This window comes from Manis pentadactyla, chromosome 15, assembly GCF_030020395.1.
Source record: "Manis pentadactyla isolate mManPen7 chromosome 15, mManPen7.hap1, whole genome shotgun sequence".
Lineage (NCBI taxonomy): Eukaryota > Metazoa > Chordata > Mammalia > Pholidota > Manidae > Manis > Manis pentadactyla.
The window spans coordinates 60775896-60792927 of record NC_080033.1 but is presented as its reverse complement, the minus strand read 5'-3'; the positions used below and the strand labels follow the sequence as shown (position 1 = coordinate 60792927).

The 17032-nt window shown below is 44.1% G+C and overlaps 2 protein-coding genes across 13 annotated transcripts in view; one reads left to right on the top strand and one right to left on the bottom strand.

Annotated features, from left to right (window-relative positions):
- The window catches only part of PDPR (pyruvate dehydrogenase phosphatase regulatory subunit), a 47649-nt gene extending 35128 nt beyond the window's left edge, over positions 1 to 12521 (top strand). For all 7 annotated transcript variants that reach the window (XM_057492778.1, XM_057492775.1, XM_057492777.1 and 4 more), the window contains 2 exons: positions 6468 to 6650; positions 7737 to 12521. In XM_057492778.1, coding sequence (XP_057348761.1) covers positions 6468 to 6650; positions 7737 to 8141 — 588 coding nt within the window. In that variant the 3' untranslated portion in view covers positions 8142 to 12521. The remainder of the gene's footprint in view (positions 1 to 6467; positions 6651 to 7736) is intronic.
- Positions 1 to 17032, bottom strand: part of LOC118932959 (pyruvate dehydrogenase phosphatase regulatory subunit, mitochondrial-like) — a 71448-nt gene that overhangs the window by 54010 nt on the left and 406 nt on the right. For 3 of the 6 annotated variants that reach the window (XR_008993989.1, XR_008993990.1, XM_057492781.1), the window contains exons 2-3: positions 15122 to 15314; positions 8350 to 8430 (exon numbers count right to left, since the gene is read on the bottom strand). Coding sequence is in view for 2 of the 6 variants with exons in the window: in XM_057492781.1 (XP_057348764.1) it covers positions 8350 to 8430; positions 15122 to 15285 (245 nt within the window). In the remaining 4 variants the exon portion in view is untranslated. Of the gene's footprint in view, positions 1 to 3238; positions 5987 to 8349; positions 8431 to 10269; positions 10389 to 15121; positions 15315 to 16306; positions 16436 to 17032 lie in introns of those variants that run through there. The other 3 variants (XR_008993988.1, XR_008993987.1, XM_057492782.1) reach the window with 3 other exon arrangements.

The window sequence follows — 17032 nt, the reverse complement described above, 5'->3', positions numbered from 1 at the left end:
GTGTTCTGTAGATGTCTCTTAGGTCCATCTGTTATAAAGTGTTGTTCAGTGCCTCTGCCTCCTCACTTATTTTCTGTCTGGCTGATCTGTCCTTTGGAGTGAGCGGTGTGTTGAAGTCTCCTAAAATGAATGCATTGCATTCTATTTCCCCCTTAAATTCTGTTAATATTTGTTTCACATTTTTGGGTGCTCCTGTGTTGGGTGCATAGATATTTATAATGGTTATATCCTCTTGTTGGACTGCTCCCTTTATTATGTAATGTCCTTCTTTGTCTCTTGTTACTTTCTGTGTTTTGAAGTCTATTTTGTCTGATAAAAGTACTGCAACTCCTGCTTTTTTCTCCCTATTAGTTGCATGAAATATCTTTTCCCATCCCTTCACTTTTAGTCTGTGTGTATCTTTGGGTTTGAAGTGAGTCTCTTATAGGCAGCATATAGCTGGGTCTTGTTTTTTTTATCCATTCTGTAACTGTGTCTTTTGATTGGTGCATTCAGGCCATTTACATTTAGGGTGATTATTGATAGATATGTACTTATTTCCATTGCAGGCTTTAAATTCATGGTTACCAAAGGTTCTGGGGAAGTTTCTTTACTATCTAACAGTCTAACTTAATTCGCTTATTATGCTATTACAAATGCAATCTAAAGGTTCTTTTCCTTTTGTCTTCCTTCTTTTTCTTCTTCCTCCACCCTTTATATATTAGGTGTCATGTTCTGTATTCTTTCTGTATCCCTTGACTGACTTTTTGGTAGCTGATTTAATTTTGCATTTGCTTAGTTATTAATTGTTCTAATTCCTTTACTGTGGTTTTATGTTCTTTGGTGACAGCCATTTAGCCTTAGGAGCACTTCCATCTAGAGTAGTCCCTTTAAAATACACTGTAGAGATGGTTTGTGGGAGGTAAATTCCCTCAACTTTTGCTTATCTGGAGATTGTTTATTCCCTGCTTCAAGTTTAAATGATAATCTTGCTGGTAGTGTATTCTTTGTTGGAGGCCCTCCTGTTTCATTGCATTAAATATATCATGCCACTTCCTTCTGGCCTGTATGGTTTCTGCTGAGAAGTCTGATGATAGCCAGCCTGATCAATTTTCCTTTGTTTGTGATCTTTTTTTCTCTTTGGCTACTTTTAATAGTCTGTCCTTGTCATTGATCTTTGCCATTTTAATTATTACATGTCTTGGTGTTGTCTTTCTTGGGTCCCTTGTGTTGGGAGATCTGTGCACTGCCATGGCCTGAGAGACTATTTCCTTCCCCAGAGTGGGGAACTTTTCAGCAATTATTTCCTCAAAGACACTTTCTATCCCTTTTTCTCTTTTCTTCTTCCAGTACCCCTATAATGTGAATATTGTTCTGTTTGGATTAGTCACAGAATTGTCTTATTCTTTCAGTTGTAGACATCCTTTTCTCTCTCTGCCTCACCTTCTTTGTATTCCTATTCTCTAATTTCTATTCCATTGACCATCTCCTCTACCTCTTCTAATCTGCTTTTAAATTCCTCCATTTTATGTTTCATTTCAGCTACTGTATTTATCAAAGTCTCTCTTTCTTGAAGTCATTCCTAAGATCTTGAATATTTTTCTATAGCTCCATGAGCATGTTTATGATTTTTATTTTGAAATCTTTATCAAGAAGACTGTTGATTTCAGTTTCACTGATTCCTCTTTCTGGTGTTTGAGGGATTTGGGATTGAAAAAGTTTCTTTTGAAATTTCAATCCTACTTAAGTAATATGAAATGATAACTGTGTAGGTAGTGCCCTCTAGTGCCCAGGAGCTCTACTCTCTGGAGCTGCCCAACCCCTGGACCAATGGTGGGGGTTGTAGGCAAGTGGCACCAATGCCTTCTGGGAGGACAGAGTTCTTTCCTGCTTCCCGGCCGCAGTGCCTGCCTCCACTGCCAGGGCAGTGTGCTTAGCGCATAGGGAGAAGCCTCTCTGTTTTGCCTCTGTTGCTGCTGTAGGTGGGGCTGCTCTCTGGCTAGCCTGGTGCGATGGCAGGGGCAGCAGGTTTGAGAGCAGGTGCTGGCCAGGAAGAAGGACTGGCAGGCTGTGTATCGTGGTGGGAGTCCTCGCAGCTGCATTGCCAGCCAGGGGGATGGAGTTCCTGAGTCTCCTGAAAGTTCCCAACTTGCTGTGCTGATTGTACCAGGACAGTTTTGTCCACCTGTCCTTTCTCCTGAGCAGCAAGCTCTGTGTAATCCTTGCCCCTTTAGCAGCCCTCTTACTGTTGGGAAATCTTTCAAAGCACCTGCCTTTCTTTTGTCCTGTAGTGGCCAGTTGTGGGTACCTGTTCTCCACAAGCAGCTGGAATCTCAGTCTCTCCAAGTATTCCACCTGTCCTGCTTTCTAACCCCTCTAATCTCCAGAGCACCATGCAATGCGGGTTTGTGCTCCCGCAGTAGATCTCCAGGGCTAGGTATTTAGCGGTCCGGGGCTTCTACTCCCTCCCTACTCTGTTTCTCTTCCTCCCGCTAGTGAGCTGGGGTGGAGGCAAGGCTTGGGTCCCACTCGTTCACAGCTTTGCTACTTTCCCATTTTTTGTGAGGTCTTCTCTTTTCCCCAGATGTAAGCCATCTGTTGCAGTTTCTTTCTGGTCACCCTTTCAAGATTAGTTGTATTTGCTGTGTTTTCATGTTATCTGTGGTTTTGGGAGGAGATTTCTGCCTCAGTTCTCATGCTGCCATCTTTTTTCTCTCTGCTGAAGCATAATTTAACCAGTTTAGTACTAACAGACATTTATGGTGTTTCTAGTCCTCTGCTATTATAAGAAATTCTGCAGTGTACGGTAGTGTCCATCTCCTTATTGCATGTACCGGCACACACAGTTTTCAGACTTTAGGTTCATGGGTATAGAACAGTTTGTCAGTGCAGTTTTAATTTCCCATAGTCATGAGACTGAGCCACTTTTCAAAACCCACCTCTAAGTGAAGGCCCATCTCCAGGGCCTCCACAGTTCCACTGGCCCATTCTTGGCCCTGCGGCTTCCCTCTTGTTCTCTCTTCACTCTTTCTCACTCCTTGCTGAGTTGGGGAAGCTTGCCTGCTCAGCTTCAGGGCCTTTACATGTGCCTCTCCCCTTCCCCTGTTGTGTCCTTCCCCCAGACACTCCCAAGCTCACAACCACATCTGCTTGGTGTCACCTTCTGGATTGCAACATCCCCCTGATCTCCCTCTTACCCTTCCCTGTTTTTTCTCCATAGTGCTTACTGCTGTTCAGTAAAATACACTTTAGTGTGTTCATCAGATTACCCTTGCTTAAATGGAAGTTCCCTGAAAGCAAGGGTATTTGTCTTTTTTAACTTTGTTTCCCCAGCTCCTAGAGAAGTACTTGGCACATAGTAAATGCTTAATAAACGGTGCAGGAATGAATGTTCTAGTCACACCCTTTGTCCGTTTTTATATTGATCTTTTTATCAACTTCCCGGCATTCTCTGAATCAGACAGTCCATGCTGTTGCAAATCTTTCTCCAGTTTGTCATTTGTCTTCTGTTGTGTTTTTTGCAATGTAGAAAGGTTTTTGAAATTATTACAGAAAATATTTTCTATGTTGCAGAAACAAAATTTTATGTAGTTGAATTGATCAATCTTTTGTGCTTTCTACAGTTTGGTAACATAGAAGGGACTTCTCTAATGTAAAATTTTTCATTTTCTTTTAGTACTTTTATAGTTCATGTTGTTGCTATTTATGGGTTTATGTTTTAAAAAAATATTTAAATGCCCCATTATTTTGTGGTGCCTCTTGGTGTACTTTATGAAATATGGATCAAACTGGTTTTTTCCACATGGATAACTAACTGATTTGAGATTCTAACTTTATCAAATACTGAATTCCTAAATGTATTTGGGTTTATTTCTGGACTTTTGTCTGGTTGGTCTATCCATGATCCAAGATCATACTTTAAATTATTGAGGCTTTATTATATATTTTAATATCTGGTAGTGCTAATTTCCATACCTTGGAAAACTCTGGAACAATTAGTCTCTTAATTTTCCCTTACAACTTTATAATCATCTAGTTAAAACAAAGAACACCCTGGTGATACTTTCTGGATTGTGTTACACATAAATTAGAATTGACATTATGGTGTGTTGACCTACAATCAAAGTACATACTTTGTTTTTAATTGTTTTTTGATGACTTGAGATATTTTGAAGTTCTCTTCATATAGATGTTATCACAAGTATATTTGAGTATTTTTGTGTTGCTACTGTGAATGGGAAGGGTATCTTTGTTCCATTGTCTTCTATGTGAGTATGATTCATGAAAATTTTTTTCTATATATATAAATACTTCAACCTAGTTTCTTACTATTTTGTTTACACTTGTTTTCTGGTTGATTCTCTGCAATTTTCATGGTTCAGTCTTATCATATGCAAATGCTAATAGTTTTCCTTCTTTAGCAATTTTTATCCCTATAATTTCATATGTCCAGTTGTGACAAGCAGCAGTGATTGGAGGCTCTGTCTTGTTCTTAATATTAGTTACATTATTCATAGTGTTGTCTTTTGATTATTAATTGGAGCATGAATTTACCAGCCCAGAAAATTTCATATGCTTTTTCACTCAGAAATATTATAACAATAATATTAAGATGAAGGGGCTGTGTCCACACCTGCAGTACTAACATAAAGGTAGCACCTGTTTCACCGGCACAGACAGTGATTGATTCTGAGGTGCCAATGCTCATGCAGGTGTCACCACCTGGCTGCCGTGTCCGTACCGACCAAACTCCATCAGGAAGGGAAGCTCTGTGGCCCCAGCAGCTTCATAACTTGGAGGTCCTGGATTCTTTCTGCCTTCTGGTTTTCCTGCGCTACTTCCACTTTTATGATTTTCCATGAGTCCAGGAGGTAATTTGTGACATGCCCAGGCTCTTCGCAGGCTGGCTGTTGTCCTCAAGAAACTTACACTCATCTCTCTGAGATGTCTTCCAACATGATGGATGACAGCAGGTGCTTGTCTGTTCACACTAAATCCGTTATTTAGTAAGGGAGTAAATGGGGGGTGACCCGCTCTGCCCATTCTTCTGTCTAAGACAAGACTAGTCCTGGCTTTAAATCTTTCCTCCTTGGCCTTCCTCTTAAGTACAGAGTATTCAGCTTGAGACACAAAGGCCTGAACCCACCAGAGATGCTGGCCCTGTAGTACTCTCCTTTCCCTGCCGGCCTGTGTTGGGTCTCCTCTTCCTGCCCACCTGGGCTAATATGGGTGTTTCACTTACACACATACCACAGGCTGTGTGTGAATTCAACAGCTTGAATTCTTTTTCCACATGTAAAGTTGACTGGAGTGGTCTGTTCAGTAGATGCTGTTCATCTGCAGTTGTACAATTTAGGGAGCAACATATGCTGCCAGGATGAAGACCGGCAATACCAGCGAAGCTGCTTTGTGACGTGCAGTGCTGTGTACAGCGTAATGGACTGACTGACATATGTTGTGAAATGATTACCACCAAAGTTTATATAGGTATAGTGAAAAGATCAAACAAAAGAATTTTTTCCTTGCAATGAGGTCTTATATTGTATGGCATTGGTAGCTATAGTCATCATGTTGTGTCACACCCCTCATGCTTATCCGGTAAATGGAAGTTTGTACCTTTTGATGCCCATCCTCCTATTCCCCCACCCCAAACTCTGGTAACCACAAATCTGATCTCTTTTCTATGAGTTTGAGGTTGGTTGGTTGGTTGCCTTTTTTTAGATTCTTTATGAGATCATACAGTATTTGTCTTTGTCTTATCTCTCTGTCTTCTGTTTTCCAGTTTCTAAAGCAAACAGTATAGTCTGTTACTAGTTCCTAGACTTAATAGAATATGTTTAGATAAGGGTTGAATATTTGCTTTCAGTCTGGACTTTCTCTTTATTTAAGTTTTCTGACACAAGAAAAGAACGACATGAGAGGCTGAAAGTCGTGGGGCCCGGGTAGGAGAGCTCTGCTTTCTTGGCTTCTCTGTGACTCCATCTGGGTCTCTAAGATATGCCGTAATCTGTGAAAAAAGAGGTCACATACACACATCTAGAGTTGTGTGTCACACTCATGTCCTAGCATAGGCAGCATGTAAGGGAAAGACAGAGTTTGGGGACTGAGGGCAAGAGAACAAAGTGGGTGGGGTGGGCAGGCTGGCTGGGGAGTGGTTACGCGGCAGGCAGTTGCTGAGTGGTGAGGGTGTGTGTCTGCGAGCCATTCTGTGATGACTGTTGTCTCCTTAGCTCACGGTCCTGGATGCTGGAGAGAAGTGAGAAAGTATGGATGCTGCTGTCATGGAGCTATAGTCTGGTTTAGGGGGACCCCAGCACAACTCCTGGGCCATGCCACTTTGGTATGTTGAGGGTACATCACTGTGAGAATTTTACACAAGCTTCTCCCTCGTCCAGGGCAACAGTGTCAGCCCTCAGGCACTGGCAGACCCGCCGCTCCCTTTTAATTAGTAAGTTCTGCCATCACCAACCTTTCGTTTCTCCCTCTAGTACGCCTTGCATGTATACAACGAAGTGATGAGCATGGGGCAGAAATATGGAATCCGGAATGCTGGATATTACGCTCTTCGTAGTCTCCGAATTGAGAAGTTTTTTGCCTTCTGGGGTCAAGATTTAAATACCCTTACCACACCTCTGGAATGTGGACGAGAATCTCGGGTAAAATTAGAAAAGGTACTGTATCTGCACACACTCCACTGTCACTCAGCTTCTTGTGTGGTGAACCAGCACTAGAATAGGAAGACGAGCAAACATGGAAGAAAAAGTGAAGTACTAAGCTCTCGGGGATAGATCAGGAATAACGGCACAGAGGACAGCCTTAGAATGAAAGTGTCGGTGGGTAAAACATCCCAGTGTGGAAACAGCAGTGGACGCTTGTACTGAGCATTTGGAACAAAGTGCTTCCTGGCAAGATTTCCTAAGTTGATTATGGTGATTCATTGACATGCCCCATGTATTTGTATAAATGAATCATCTTACATCCAACTGCCTAAGTTTTTATTTCTTTTCAAAGTAATATAAATGTAGGTTTTTTAAAAAGTCACGGTTCAAGAGGACATTCAGGGAAAAGTCTCTTTTCCACCTCTGAACCCCATCTGCTTTCACTGCAAACTTTTCCAGAGCAGAGTTTCTCAGCTCCTTTTCGAGACCTTCAGTAATGCAAACAGATGAGGGTATAATCTCCCTCCACCACTTTTTTAACTTAGATGGTTGGGCAATACACACTTGTAATACTGTAGTTTGCTTTTTTCACTTAACACAGTATCTCAGCAGTCATTCCTTATCAGTACACTAACTTTATCTATAGGAAAGTATTCTTTTTGGGAGATTATAGAGAGCTTTCTCTGGTATAAAATGAATATGTATTTTGGAAAATAGAGAAAAATATCAAGAAAATTAAAATCACTCATCTATTCATAATCACTGTCAAGAGTATTCGATCCTCACATATATATATATAGATATCCATGCATTTTGTTGGGATTATATAAAAACACCGTTTTTCTAAAACAAAGTATTTTTTCATTGTTTTTTTCCATATGGTCTTATGATTGAAATCTGTTTATAAAATAGAAAAAAAGGAATCTGTACATGTGTTGTGATTTTTCACATGGTGGAAAACACTCTCCTCAAAGCTTGCAGGAGTGTGGTGGTGGGAGAGTTGCACTCCACTGCAGTGCCACAGGGACCCTTCCTCCCAGCCACTCCTGGGCCAAGTGCCAGGGTGTAACCAAGTCTCAGTGTCGCCTCTCCTTCTAGGGGATGGACTTCATTGGCCGAGATGCCCTGCTGCAGCAGAAGCAGAACGGGGTGTACAAACGCTTCACCATGTTCATCCTGGACAACCACGACACAGACCTGGACCTCTGGCCTTGGTGGGGAGAGCCCATTTACCGGAATGGGCAGTATGTGGGTAAGACCACCAGCAGCGCCTACAGCTATACCCTGGAGCGCCACGTCTGCCTGGGCTTCGTGCACAATTTTTCCGAGGACACTGGAGAAGAGCAGGTGGTGACAGCAGAGTTCATCAACCGGGGAGAGTATGAGATTGACATTGCGGGACACCGGTTCCAGGCCAAGGCCAAGCTCTACCCTGTCGCCTCCCTCTTCACCCATAAGCGCCGAAAGGATGACGTGGAGCTAAGTGACCTGCACGGGAAGTAATGCCAGGCATCTCACCTCCCCACCTCCACATCCTGGGAGCTTCTCACCTCCCTGATCCCACCCCTCTTTTTGATTGAAACCTTTGCCTCCCATCTCTTACCTCCTTGATATAATTTTAAACTCGACCTACTTTTAAACCTTTCACTTTGCAACCTCTCTCGTCCTTCCACCTTCCCCTCCTCTTGCAGGTTCCCATCCCAATACTCACTCTGGACTGTGCTTCTGTCTTTCCACTCCTCTAAGTCCCATCGTGACAGGAAGCATCTGATAGCACAGGAGCAAACTCCACCTGTGGAATAGATTATGGGGACAGTCTGATTTCAGATGCCGTGTCTCGAAGCAAAAGCAGCTGGTGGTGTGCAGGCCTCAGGAGTCCAAGTCTGCGGAGCTAAGTTTCCTCAGAGGAACCTGTTCATTTTGGTGGCTTGCTGTAAATTTAATACAGTCCCATGGAATAGCTTGTGCCTTTCAGCCAGGCAGCTCATGCTCCTGTTCCACTGTGCGGTGGGTCTGGCACCCTGATACCTCTAGCAAGAGGATGACCATCTACCTCACTGATGAGAGGCATCATGTGGACATTACCTGGTCTATAGCAGAGAGGAAGTTAGCTGGGTTGGTAGGGAGGCCACCTGCCTATAATTTTCCTCAATGTCTCCTAATCTGTGCAGTGAAGGGTTTTGTTTGGCTGAGTAAACAGCCAGTGTTGTGCTGCCTTTCCAAGCTGAAAGGTCTGCCTCAGAAAGTACATCACCAGTGGTGCTGAGTTTTCTACTGTTAACACAGCGCTTTTTCTGCCAGCTGCTCAGTCACCCTGTCTTGACTTTCCTCTTCAGCCTCACCTGTCCTTTCCCCAGCAGGCTCACTAGGTCAGCAAACATCCCTCTCTCTTTAGAACAGGGAGGGAATGTAGGGCCTACCACCCTGGTTGAGTAACTAACCCTTGCTGGCCATGCTGAGTCTGAGAGCAACTGGAATCCTAGATTTGCCTCCTCCAGTGTAGGACAGACAGACACACAGAGGTGACCATGTGTCCACTGACGTTTTGGGTACATGCACCTAGGGAACTGCTGTCCACTTCTCCTTCCAAGCTCTTTCTTCCCATCCAGCCATCTCTCCATGTCCCTGGAATAGATGACCTAGGGTTCCCCAAGAGGGTCCTGTACGTTTTTAAGCAGTGTCTATTTTCTAAGGGGAAAATTTGGATATCACAGACTGTGCAATCCATGCCAATACTGAGTTTTCCTTTGCAGATAAACTGTTCTAATCTGAGTCTTTAAATGCAAAAAAACCTGCTGTTAGATTTTAATTAAACTATAGCTTCTGTAGTCTTAGTTATCTTAGAAGCATTAGCTCTGGTAAGTCTCTAAATATATTAAAGATCTTTTCATTTTATTACAGCAGCTCAAAACTTTCAGATGTCTGCTGCCGTGGGATTTCCTTGAGATCTCTGACCACTTCATAATCAGACTGACTCTTTCTGGACATTTCTTGCCATTTCCCCAGTCAGACCACTCTTCCTTGGTTACGGACTGTATCCACTGTTAGGAGGCCTTAGTTGGTTTATGAAGGGAGTACATGATGAGAGCTGCTGTGTGATGAGGGGGAGCTGCCCAGCTGGAGAGCAGCTCTGAAGGACTTGGAAGAGCAGGCACAGGTGTTGTTGTCAGCGGGAGCCACAGCCCCAAGAGGGAAACAGGTGATGTACAGCCAAAGGCATCCATACTCTGCACCAGTCAGTCATCTCAGAAAAACAAACTTGGGATTGAATCCAAAAGAAGTGTTAGATTCATGCAAATTACACCTTGTCCATAAATAAGGGCCACACTCTGACGAGATGTTAATCTTCTGGGACATCAGGTGCCCTGACGCACACATATCTTTTGGCACTTACATTCAGCCTTGAGGTCTCCTTTGGCTCAAATATAAATATCGGAGTGTGAATCTGGTAGTTTTCTCTGCTTAGGGGATGACTCTTTCCTGCCTCAGGCTTAACTGACAATCCAAACATCCTCACTTGGGGCTGTTTCCATCTCTCAGGCAAAGGGGCCTCATGTCTGCTTGGTGTGACAACTCCCCTGTCCTAGAGCGCTGAGGGACTCCTGTGAATGGGGGGGTTAGACTTGCCTTGCAGGCGGTTGGTCCTCTTCTGTACTTGGAATGATCTGTCGTCACCTCTCTGCTGTCTTGGGGAAGGGCTCTGCACTCTCAGACTTGTCAGCATGTTCAATTGGGAGCATCTTTTTGAACCTAGAAACACAAAGTTTGCAGGCCTCACACAGCCTAAGACCCAGGGTTCCAAGTCTCCTGTGGGCTTTCTCCTCCTAGAAGTAAATTCTATGCCCCTAGTGCCACATGTAAGTCCGTGGCACTGCTTCGGCCATTTGACTTAAATGGAAGCTTTGATCAGAAAGATTTCCCGTTCATGATAATGCCACTGAAATCAGAAAAAAAGCTCTAACTCAGTTTTAAGAGCTAAAAGGGACAAGCACTACCTGCTTGGATCGCCTCCTCCCTGATGTCCTTCAACTTAGTTTGCAGTCACAGTGCCATGTGCTGATCAGGCCAGGGACCTGGTGATTAAGCCCAGTTTCACTTTGGCCCCAAAGATCACATTTCTGCAGGAGTAGCACCCTGTAACTTTGATTCCACCAGGAGGTAACTGTTTCTGGATTCTGTCTTATTACATAGACCAAGAATTTTACCTACTTCCCTTCTTTCCTGGGTTTTGTTTCCAAGAAAGTAAAACGTGAAAAATAACTCTCACTTCTTCCATTACCCTGCTTTGCATGCAGTTGAAATGTTAACCCTCCCCACGGCTACCACATACATGTAGGGATGGACACAGCTTTCTAAAACTGGGTTTGCTTCACTGCGGAGATGACCAACCACTGGGATTTCTGGCTCTGCTTGTCCTTTGGCTTATGGACATATTTGCTGGCATCAGCCTAAGTCTTCACCATCCTTTGAGGACCTGAGGCAGATAGGAGGGACTCATCTATGACCTGGTCTTGGTTCCAACCCTAGAAGGCTGTGTCCTGAGAGACGGACTGTCCTGGTTCATTTTTAGTCTCCTCGTAGCTTCCTGGTGTGAAGTCAGCAAGGGTCCCTCCCCTTCAGCATCTAAGATGAAGGTTTGGTCAGTAGTTCTTAGTACTGAAGAGTAACCGTCTGCTGTTTCATTTTCTTTTTGTACACCCATCCTCTCCCTACTACCTTCACGAACATTGACATAAGTAGCATTTTTATCAAGAGGATATAGGGGAAATTTTCCCAAGAGTAAAGGATTTTCATTCTGCACATCATTTTCAGGCACATGGCTACAGAAGCACAGTAGATGAAAGACTTAAGACATTTTGGGCATTAACCAGGTCCTGTGATCTGTTAGCCAGAAATGAGCTGTGGGGTTCCTGGCAGTGTCTCCCCCAACACTACTTTTGGCCTCCACTTTAAGGTGCTGAGTTGAAAGGCTCTTTTGTTGTCAGTACAGGGCTCACACCTGCAGTCTCTCATCATTACAAATGCACTATTTTTCAAGAGGACTGAGTATTTTTGTATGTCTTTGCCTTCTCTTTGTCCATTAAACATCAGAGTTGTTCCTTGTATGATACATGATTTCACATAACAGAGGATCCCATGGGGAAGTACATATTTCTTCATGGGGCATTTTTTCATGTTCTTAGATGCATTTACTTTTATCCTGTGCAAACCTCCTTGGGCTTGTGTTTATGTCTCTCATGGACAGAAATTACAAGAGGTGGGGAGGATAGTTTAGCATCTGTTTCAAAAGATCTATGCCAGGATTTCCTTTGCACACCAAGGACCAGAGCTGGGAGCACCTCTGTTCTCCAAGCCAGGTCCTGTGCCTTCACTCCAGAATGCCACGGGCGGGGTGCAGGGAGCAGGACAAAAGGAAAGTGACCTCATTTCCATCTGAGGGTCCCATCCAGCCACTAGCCTCTCACCCCAGATCCAAAGCAGGTGGGGTAGGAAGCTTCTGCCCTGGTTGCATGGAAGGGATCCCTAGCAGCACAGCTAACACTTTACTGTCTGGTCCGCTCGTGGGACATATGAAGACGTCATTGCACTCACTGTTCGGTGCTTGAGCTTGTAGTTTGCATCTGTGAACATGCAGTTTAGCTCAGCCCTGTCTGTCCCTGTGTAGTGTTAGCATGTGGTCCTGAAGACACTCAAGACTCCCTAAGAAACGGAGTCTTTTCTCAAGAGCCCTGGTGACTCTAGGCACACAGGGTGGCCCAACATTTCTGCCCTCCATGAATAAGGGATAGCTTTGTGCCCTGTACTTCTATCAAGCTGGAGTTCAATTCAGATTTTCTTTTCATGTTACATTTGTAAATGAATAAACAAACATTTTACTTACTAGTGCTGAGTCCACTTGTGAAACGTTCATCTGCAGTAACTCGGCATATGTATTTGCCATCACAAAGGATAAACATTGTACATGAAACCATTACTACCAGCATTACCAGAGTGAAAAATACATGGAGGAAAACTGGGCAGCTACATGCAAGAGAATGGAACTAGATCAGTCTTATACCACACAAGAAAATAAAATGGATTAAAGACTTAGATATAAGACCTCAAAGGCAATAAAGTCTAACATCAGCATTAGCAATTTTTTTCTGGATGTGCCTCTTCAGGCAAAGGAAACAAAAGCAAAAATAAACTAAACTCAAGCTAAAAAGCTTCTGCACAGCAAAAGAACCCAACAAAACAAAAAGTCCATGGGAGGAAATATTTGCAAATGATATATCTGGCAAGGAGCTAGTATCTGAAATACATCCAGAACTCAACACCAGCAAAAAACAAAAAAAGATTAAACACTGAGCAGACGACCCGAGTACACATTTTTCCAAAGACAACATACAGATGGCCAAGAAACACAAAAAGATGCTCAACATCACTAATCACCAGGGAAATGCAGATCAAACTAGAATGAGGTACTATCTCCCACCAGTCAGAATGGCTGCTATCCAAAAGACAAGAAGTAACAAGTGTTGGTGAGGATGTGAAGAAAAGGGAACCCTAGGAATGTCGATTGGTGTGACCACTATGGAAAGCAGTATGGAGGTTGCTCAAAAAATTAAAAATAAAGATATACCATTCAACCCAGTAATTCTGCTTCTAGGAATTTACCCAAAGAAAACAAAATTCCTGATTCAAAAAGTTATATGCACCCCTATGTTTACTGCTGCCCTATCTGCAATAGCCAAGATATGGAAGCCACCTAAGTGTCCATCAGTAGATGAATGGATAAAGATGTCGTACATATACACAATGGAATATTATTCAGCCATAAAAAGTAAAGAAAATCTGCCATTTGAAACAACATGGATGGATCTAAAGGGATTATACTCACTGAAGTAAGGCAGAGAAAGACAAATACCATATGATACCACTTTTTTGTGGAATATAAATACAAAGCAAAACAGAATGAACAAAGAAGCAGTAGGTTCACAGATAAGAAGAAGGAACTGTTGGTTACCATGGGGGAGGTATTAGCATAGGTGGGTGGGAAGCATGAGGGGGATAAAGGAAAGGGGCACAAAAATTCTCAATCGTAATGTAGGTTAGTCATGGGGATAGTAGTACAGCACGGAGAATCTTGATAATGATTTTGTGGTATCTTCCTATGTTGACAGATAGTAACAGCACTAGAAGCAGTGAGGATTTTAATAATATGGGTAACTGTAGAACCACTGTGCTATTTTAAACCAATATGTATATCAACAATACTTCAATAAAAAAATTAACTAAAAATAGAAATACCGTGCCACCAGTAACCACTTCTGGGAACTTTCCTAAAGAAAACAGAATCACTAATCCAGAAAGATAAAAACATTCCTATATTTACTACAGCATTATTTATAATAGCCAAGATAGGGAAACAACCTAAATGTCCACCAGTAGATAAGATGTGGTACATACATAAATGGAATATTAGCTATAAAAAAGAATGAAATCTTACCATTTGCAATAATGTAGATAAACCTAGAGGTATTATACTAAGTTAAATAACTCAGAGAATGAGAACATATGTTTCACTTATATGAAATCTAAAACAGACTCATAAACAGAACAGACTGGTGGCAGGTGGAAGGGAAAACTGGTAAAACAGGTGAAGGGAAAAAAATTTAGAATGTTTGGTATCATGATTTTGGTGATCACATGAATGTTATACACATGTCAAAATACAAGATGTACACTTAGATTTATTAAAATGTGCATTTTATTGTATGTACCTCTCTCTGTATAAGATTTAAAAACTTGGAAACTGAGGTAAGATAAAGGCATTTATGTTACCTTCCATACAGTGGTGGCATGGCTGGGGAGAGAAAGCCTCCATTTCTCCTTTTGAAGTTACTATCGCTGTCACTGGGTTTGTCATCCTGCCCTACAATTGACCTCAGAGTAAGAACTGGGCACTCGATGCCCTTGTCAGTCCTGGGCCATCTCTGAGTCCTTGTTTCTGTGGAAAATGGTATGTGTGCATGCATGCTTGCTCACTAAGGCAGGAAGAGAAGATAACTATTGGAGAGAAAACAGCCGGTCTTCATTTCCTGTCCTGAGCTTCCATCTACAAATGTACTCACTGAACTTTATTTATTCAGTTCACCCAACTATTTTTTAAGCAACTACAACTGTAAATCCACAGGTAGGTAAATTGTCTACAACAGTCTCATCCTCTTGTCTTCCAAACCTACTATTATTTCCAGTTTCATGAATAGCCAATACTTGCTAGGAGTGAAAGAACAAAAAGATCGTCCCACAGGCTCCATGGCTAATTCCAAACGAGGAGTTCCAAAAGCGTCTTGCACAATGTCATTTCTGGATTAGGAGATGGGGGACAACTCTCAAATTGCACATATCCCCCTCTTACTAACATACCAGACTAAACACATCACACCACATTAACTACAAGTCAGTCTGGACAGGAAGAAGCCCCCCAAGCTGAGACTGACCTGCCAGCTCCCCCACCAAACGAAAGGCCTGCAGAGTTCATTCCCGCCAGGACGAAGTAGCCCTGCACCGAGGGAGCCTCGCCCATGATGCACCTCATGTCCGGCGTGAAGGTCTCGGGGCAGTTCACCAACTTCAGGATCTCCAGCGGCTCCAGGTCTGGCATCCTGCGCAGGAGGGAGCTCAGCAGGGGCTCTGAGCAGTAAACACAAACCCAGACAGAGCGCTCAGCTGAGGGAGTTTACAGCTCACAGCCTCTTCCACTCACCTGCCTTTCAGAAATTCTCTCAGACGAGGTTTTTCTAAGAAGAGCCAATTGGGCCCTTGATCAGAAAGCAGACACCTTGGTGGAATTTCGGGGAGCACCTACGAAGTAGTTGGCATCAAGACTGAGAAGGAAGGTACTCTTCAGCAAGGCAAGGAGCTGTGCAGAGCAAACACAGCATGTGGCAGGATCCTCCTCTCAGGGCGACAGTGGGGACGTCCTCAGCCTATCCCTACCTCCACTGGCTACCTAGAAGCTCTGACTGGCCCTCACAGGCAAACTGCAGAACTGCCGCCATGCCACGTGAGAGCCCACCAGAACAGGGTGGGGCTGCAGAGCCCACCTAGGCCTTGGGTCGGGGCCTCCAGAGTGATAGCAAACCCCTCCTCGGGGGCCCAGGGCCCAGAACAGCGTGAGTCTGCATCTTCCCCAGGACAGCTCTACGGTGGAGAGCATCCGAGTCAGCAACTCCAGGTTCCAATCCAAACAATCTCAATGTAGGCCTCTGCTGGGGACGGTACTTAGCTTGCAAAGAGAAAACAACAAAAATACTGCGAGGTGGAATGCCCGACTGGCTATCCTTTCATAAAGGGTGCTTAAAACAAAGTCAGAATGGGGTCCACCTCCCCGTAACAATGCTCTGGGAAAGACAAGACTCAGGCACAGTCTGTCCTTAGCAGAGTCTTCCTTTCAGAGGACAGAACGGTGGCAAGGAAACGATTAAAAACCAAGTGTGAAGTCCTCACTTGCTGTGCTGCTCTGCAGAGGTGAAGGTGTCCAACTCACACAAATAAAACATAACCTGGTTTAAAATAAATTACGTTATTTTTTAAATAAAATTACTGTAAAATAGTGTGCCAGAAAGAATAATTTTTGCTAAACAACTTCAGTCCTAGGTCTGGTTATGCTCAGAAATGCTTACAGCACTAGAGCAAGAGGCCAGCTCCATCTCCCCCTGAGTCGTTACTCTACATGGTCACAGCGCTGTGTACAAACGGGCTGCTGGATGGAGGAACAACATTGATCACATCGGCCTCAGCATGAGAGCCACCTGGGATAAAAAAACAAAGACACATTCCCAGGCTCCATGTTTGGAGATTCTGATCCTGCTGGTCCAGGGTGCTCTTATTTTTCCAACAAGTGGCACCAGGTGACCCGGAAAGTTTAAGAAAATAACACAAACCCCAGCACTGGAAAAGTGTGCCCTGCGGCCCGGCTGCCGCGCTCCCCTCGCAACCCCGTGCCTCATGCTGACGTGCATGGTTACAAAGGTCTTGAAGATTCCTAAATCAAATCCGAGTGTCACTCACATCAGTCCCCAGTGGCCAAACGTTAAGGCAGTTCACTGGCCTGACTTCACGGCAGTCTTACTAGTTAGTAAAGCACACGCGCACCGCACGGTGCAAGGCGGGAAAACAATTCCACCCGCAGAGAGGGCAGGGTGCGCAAGCCCGAGGAGGGAGCCAGAGGCGAGGACACCCGGCCGGTGCGGGATTCCGAGCACCGGACACGCCGGGAAGAGACGGTGCGCAGGCACGGGGACAGCCGGGTGCGGGCCCCCGAGGCCCCTACCGCCCCGGCCGGACGGAACGCAGCCGCAGAGAGGCCGAGGGCGCTGAGGCGCACCCTCTTGCTGCCTGGGCCGGCG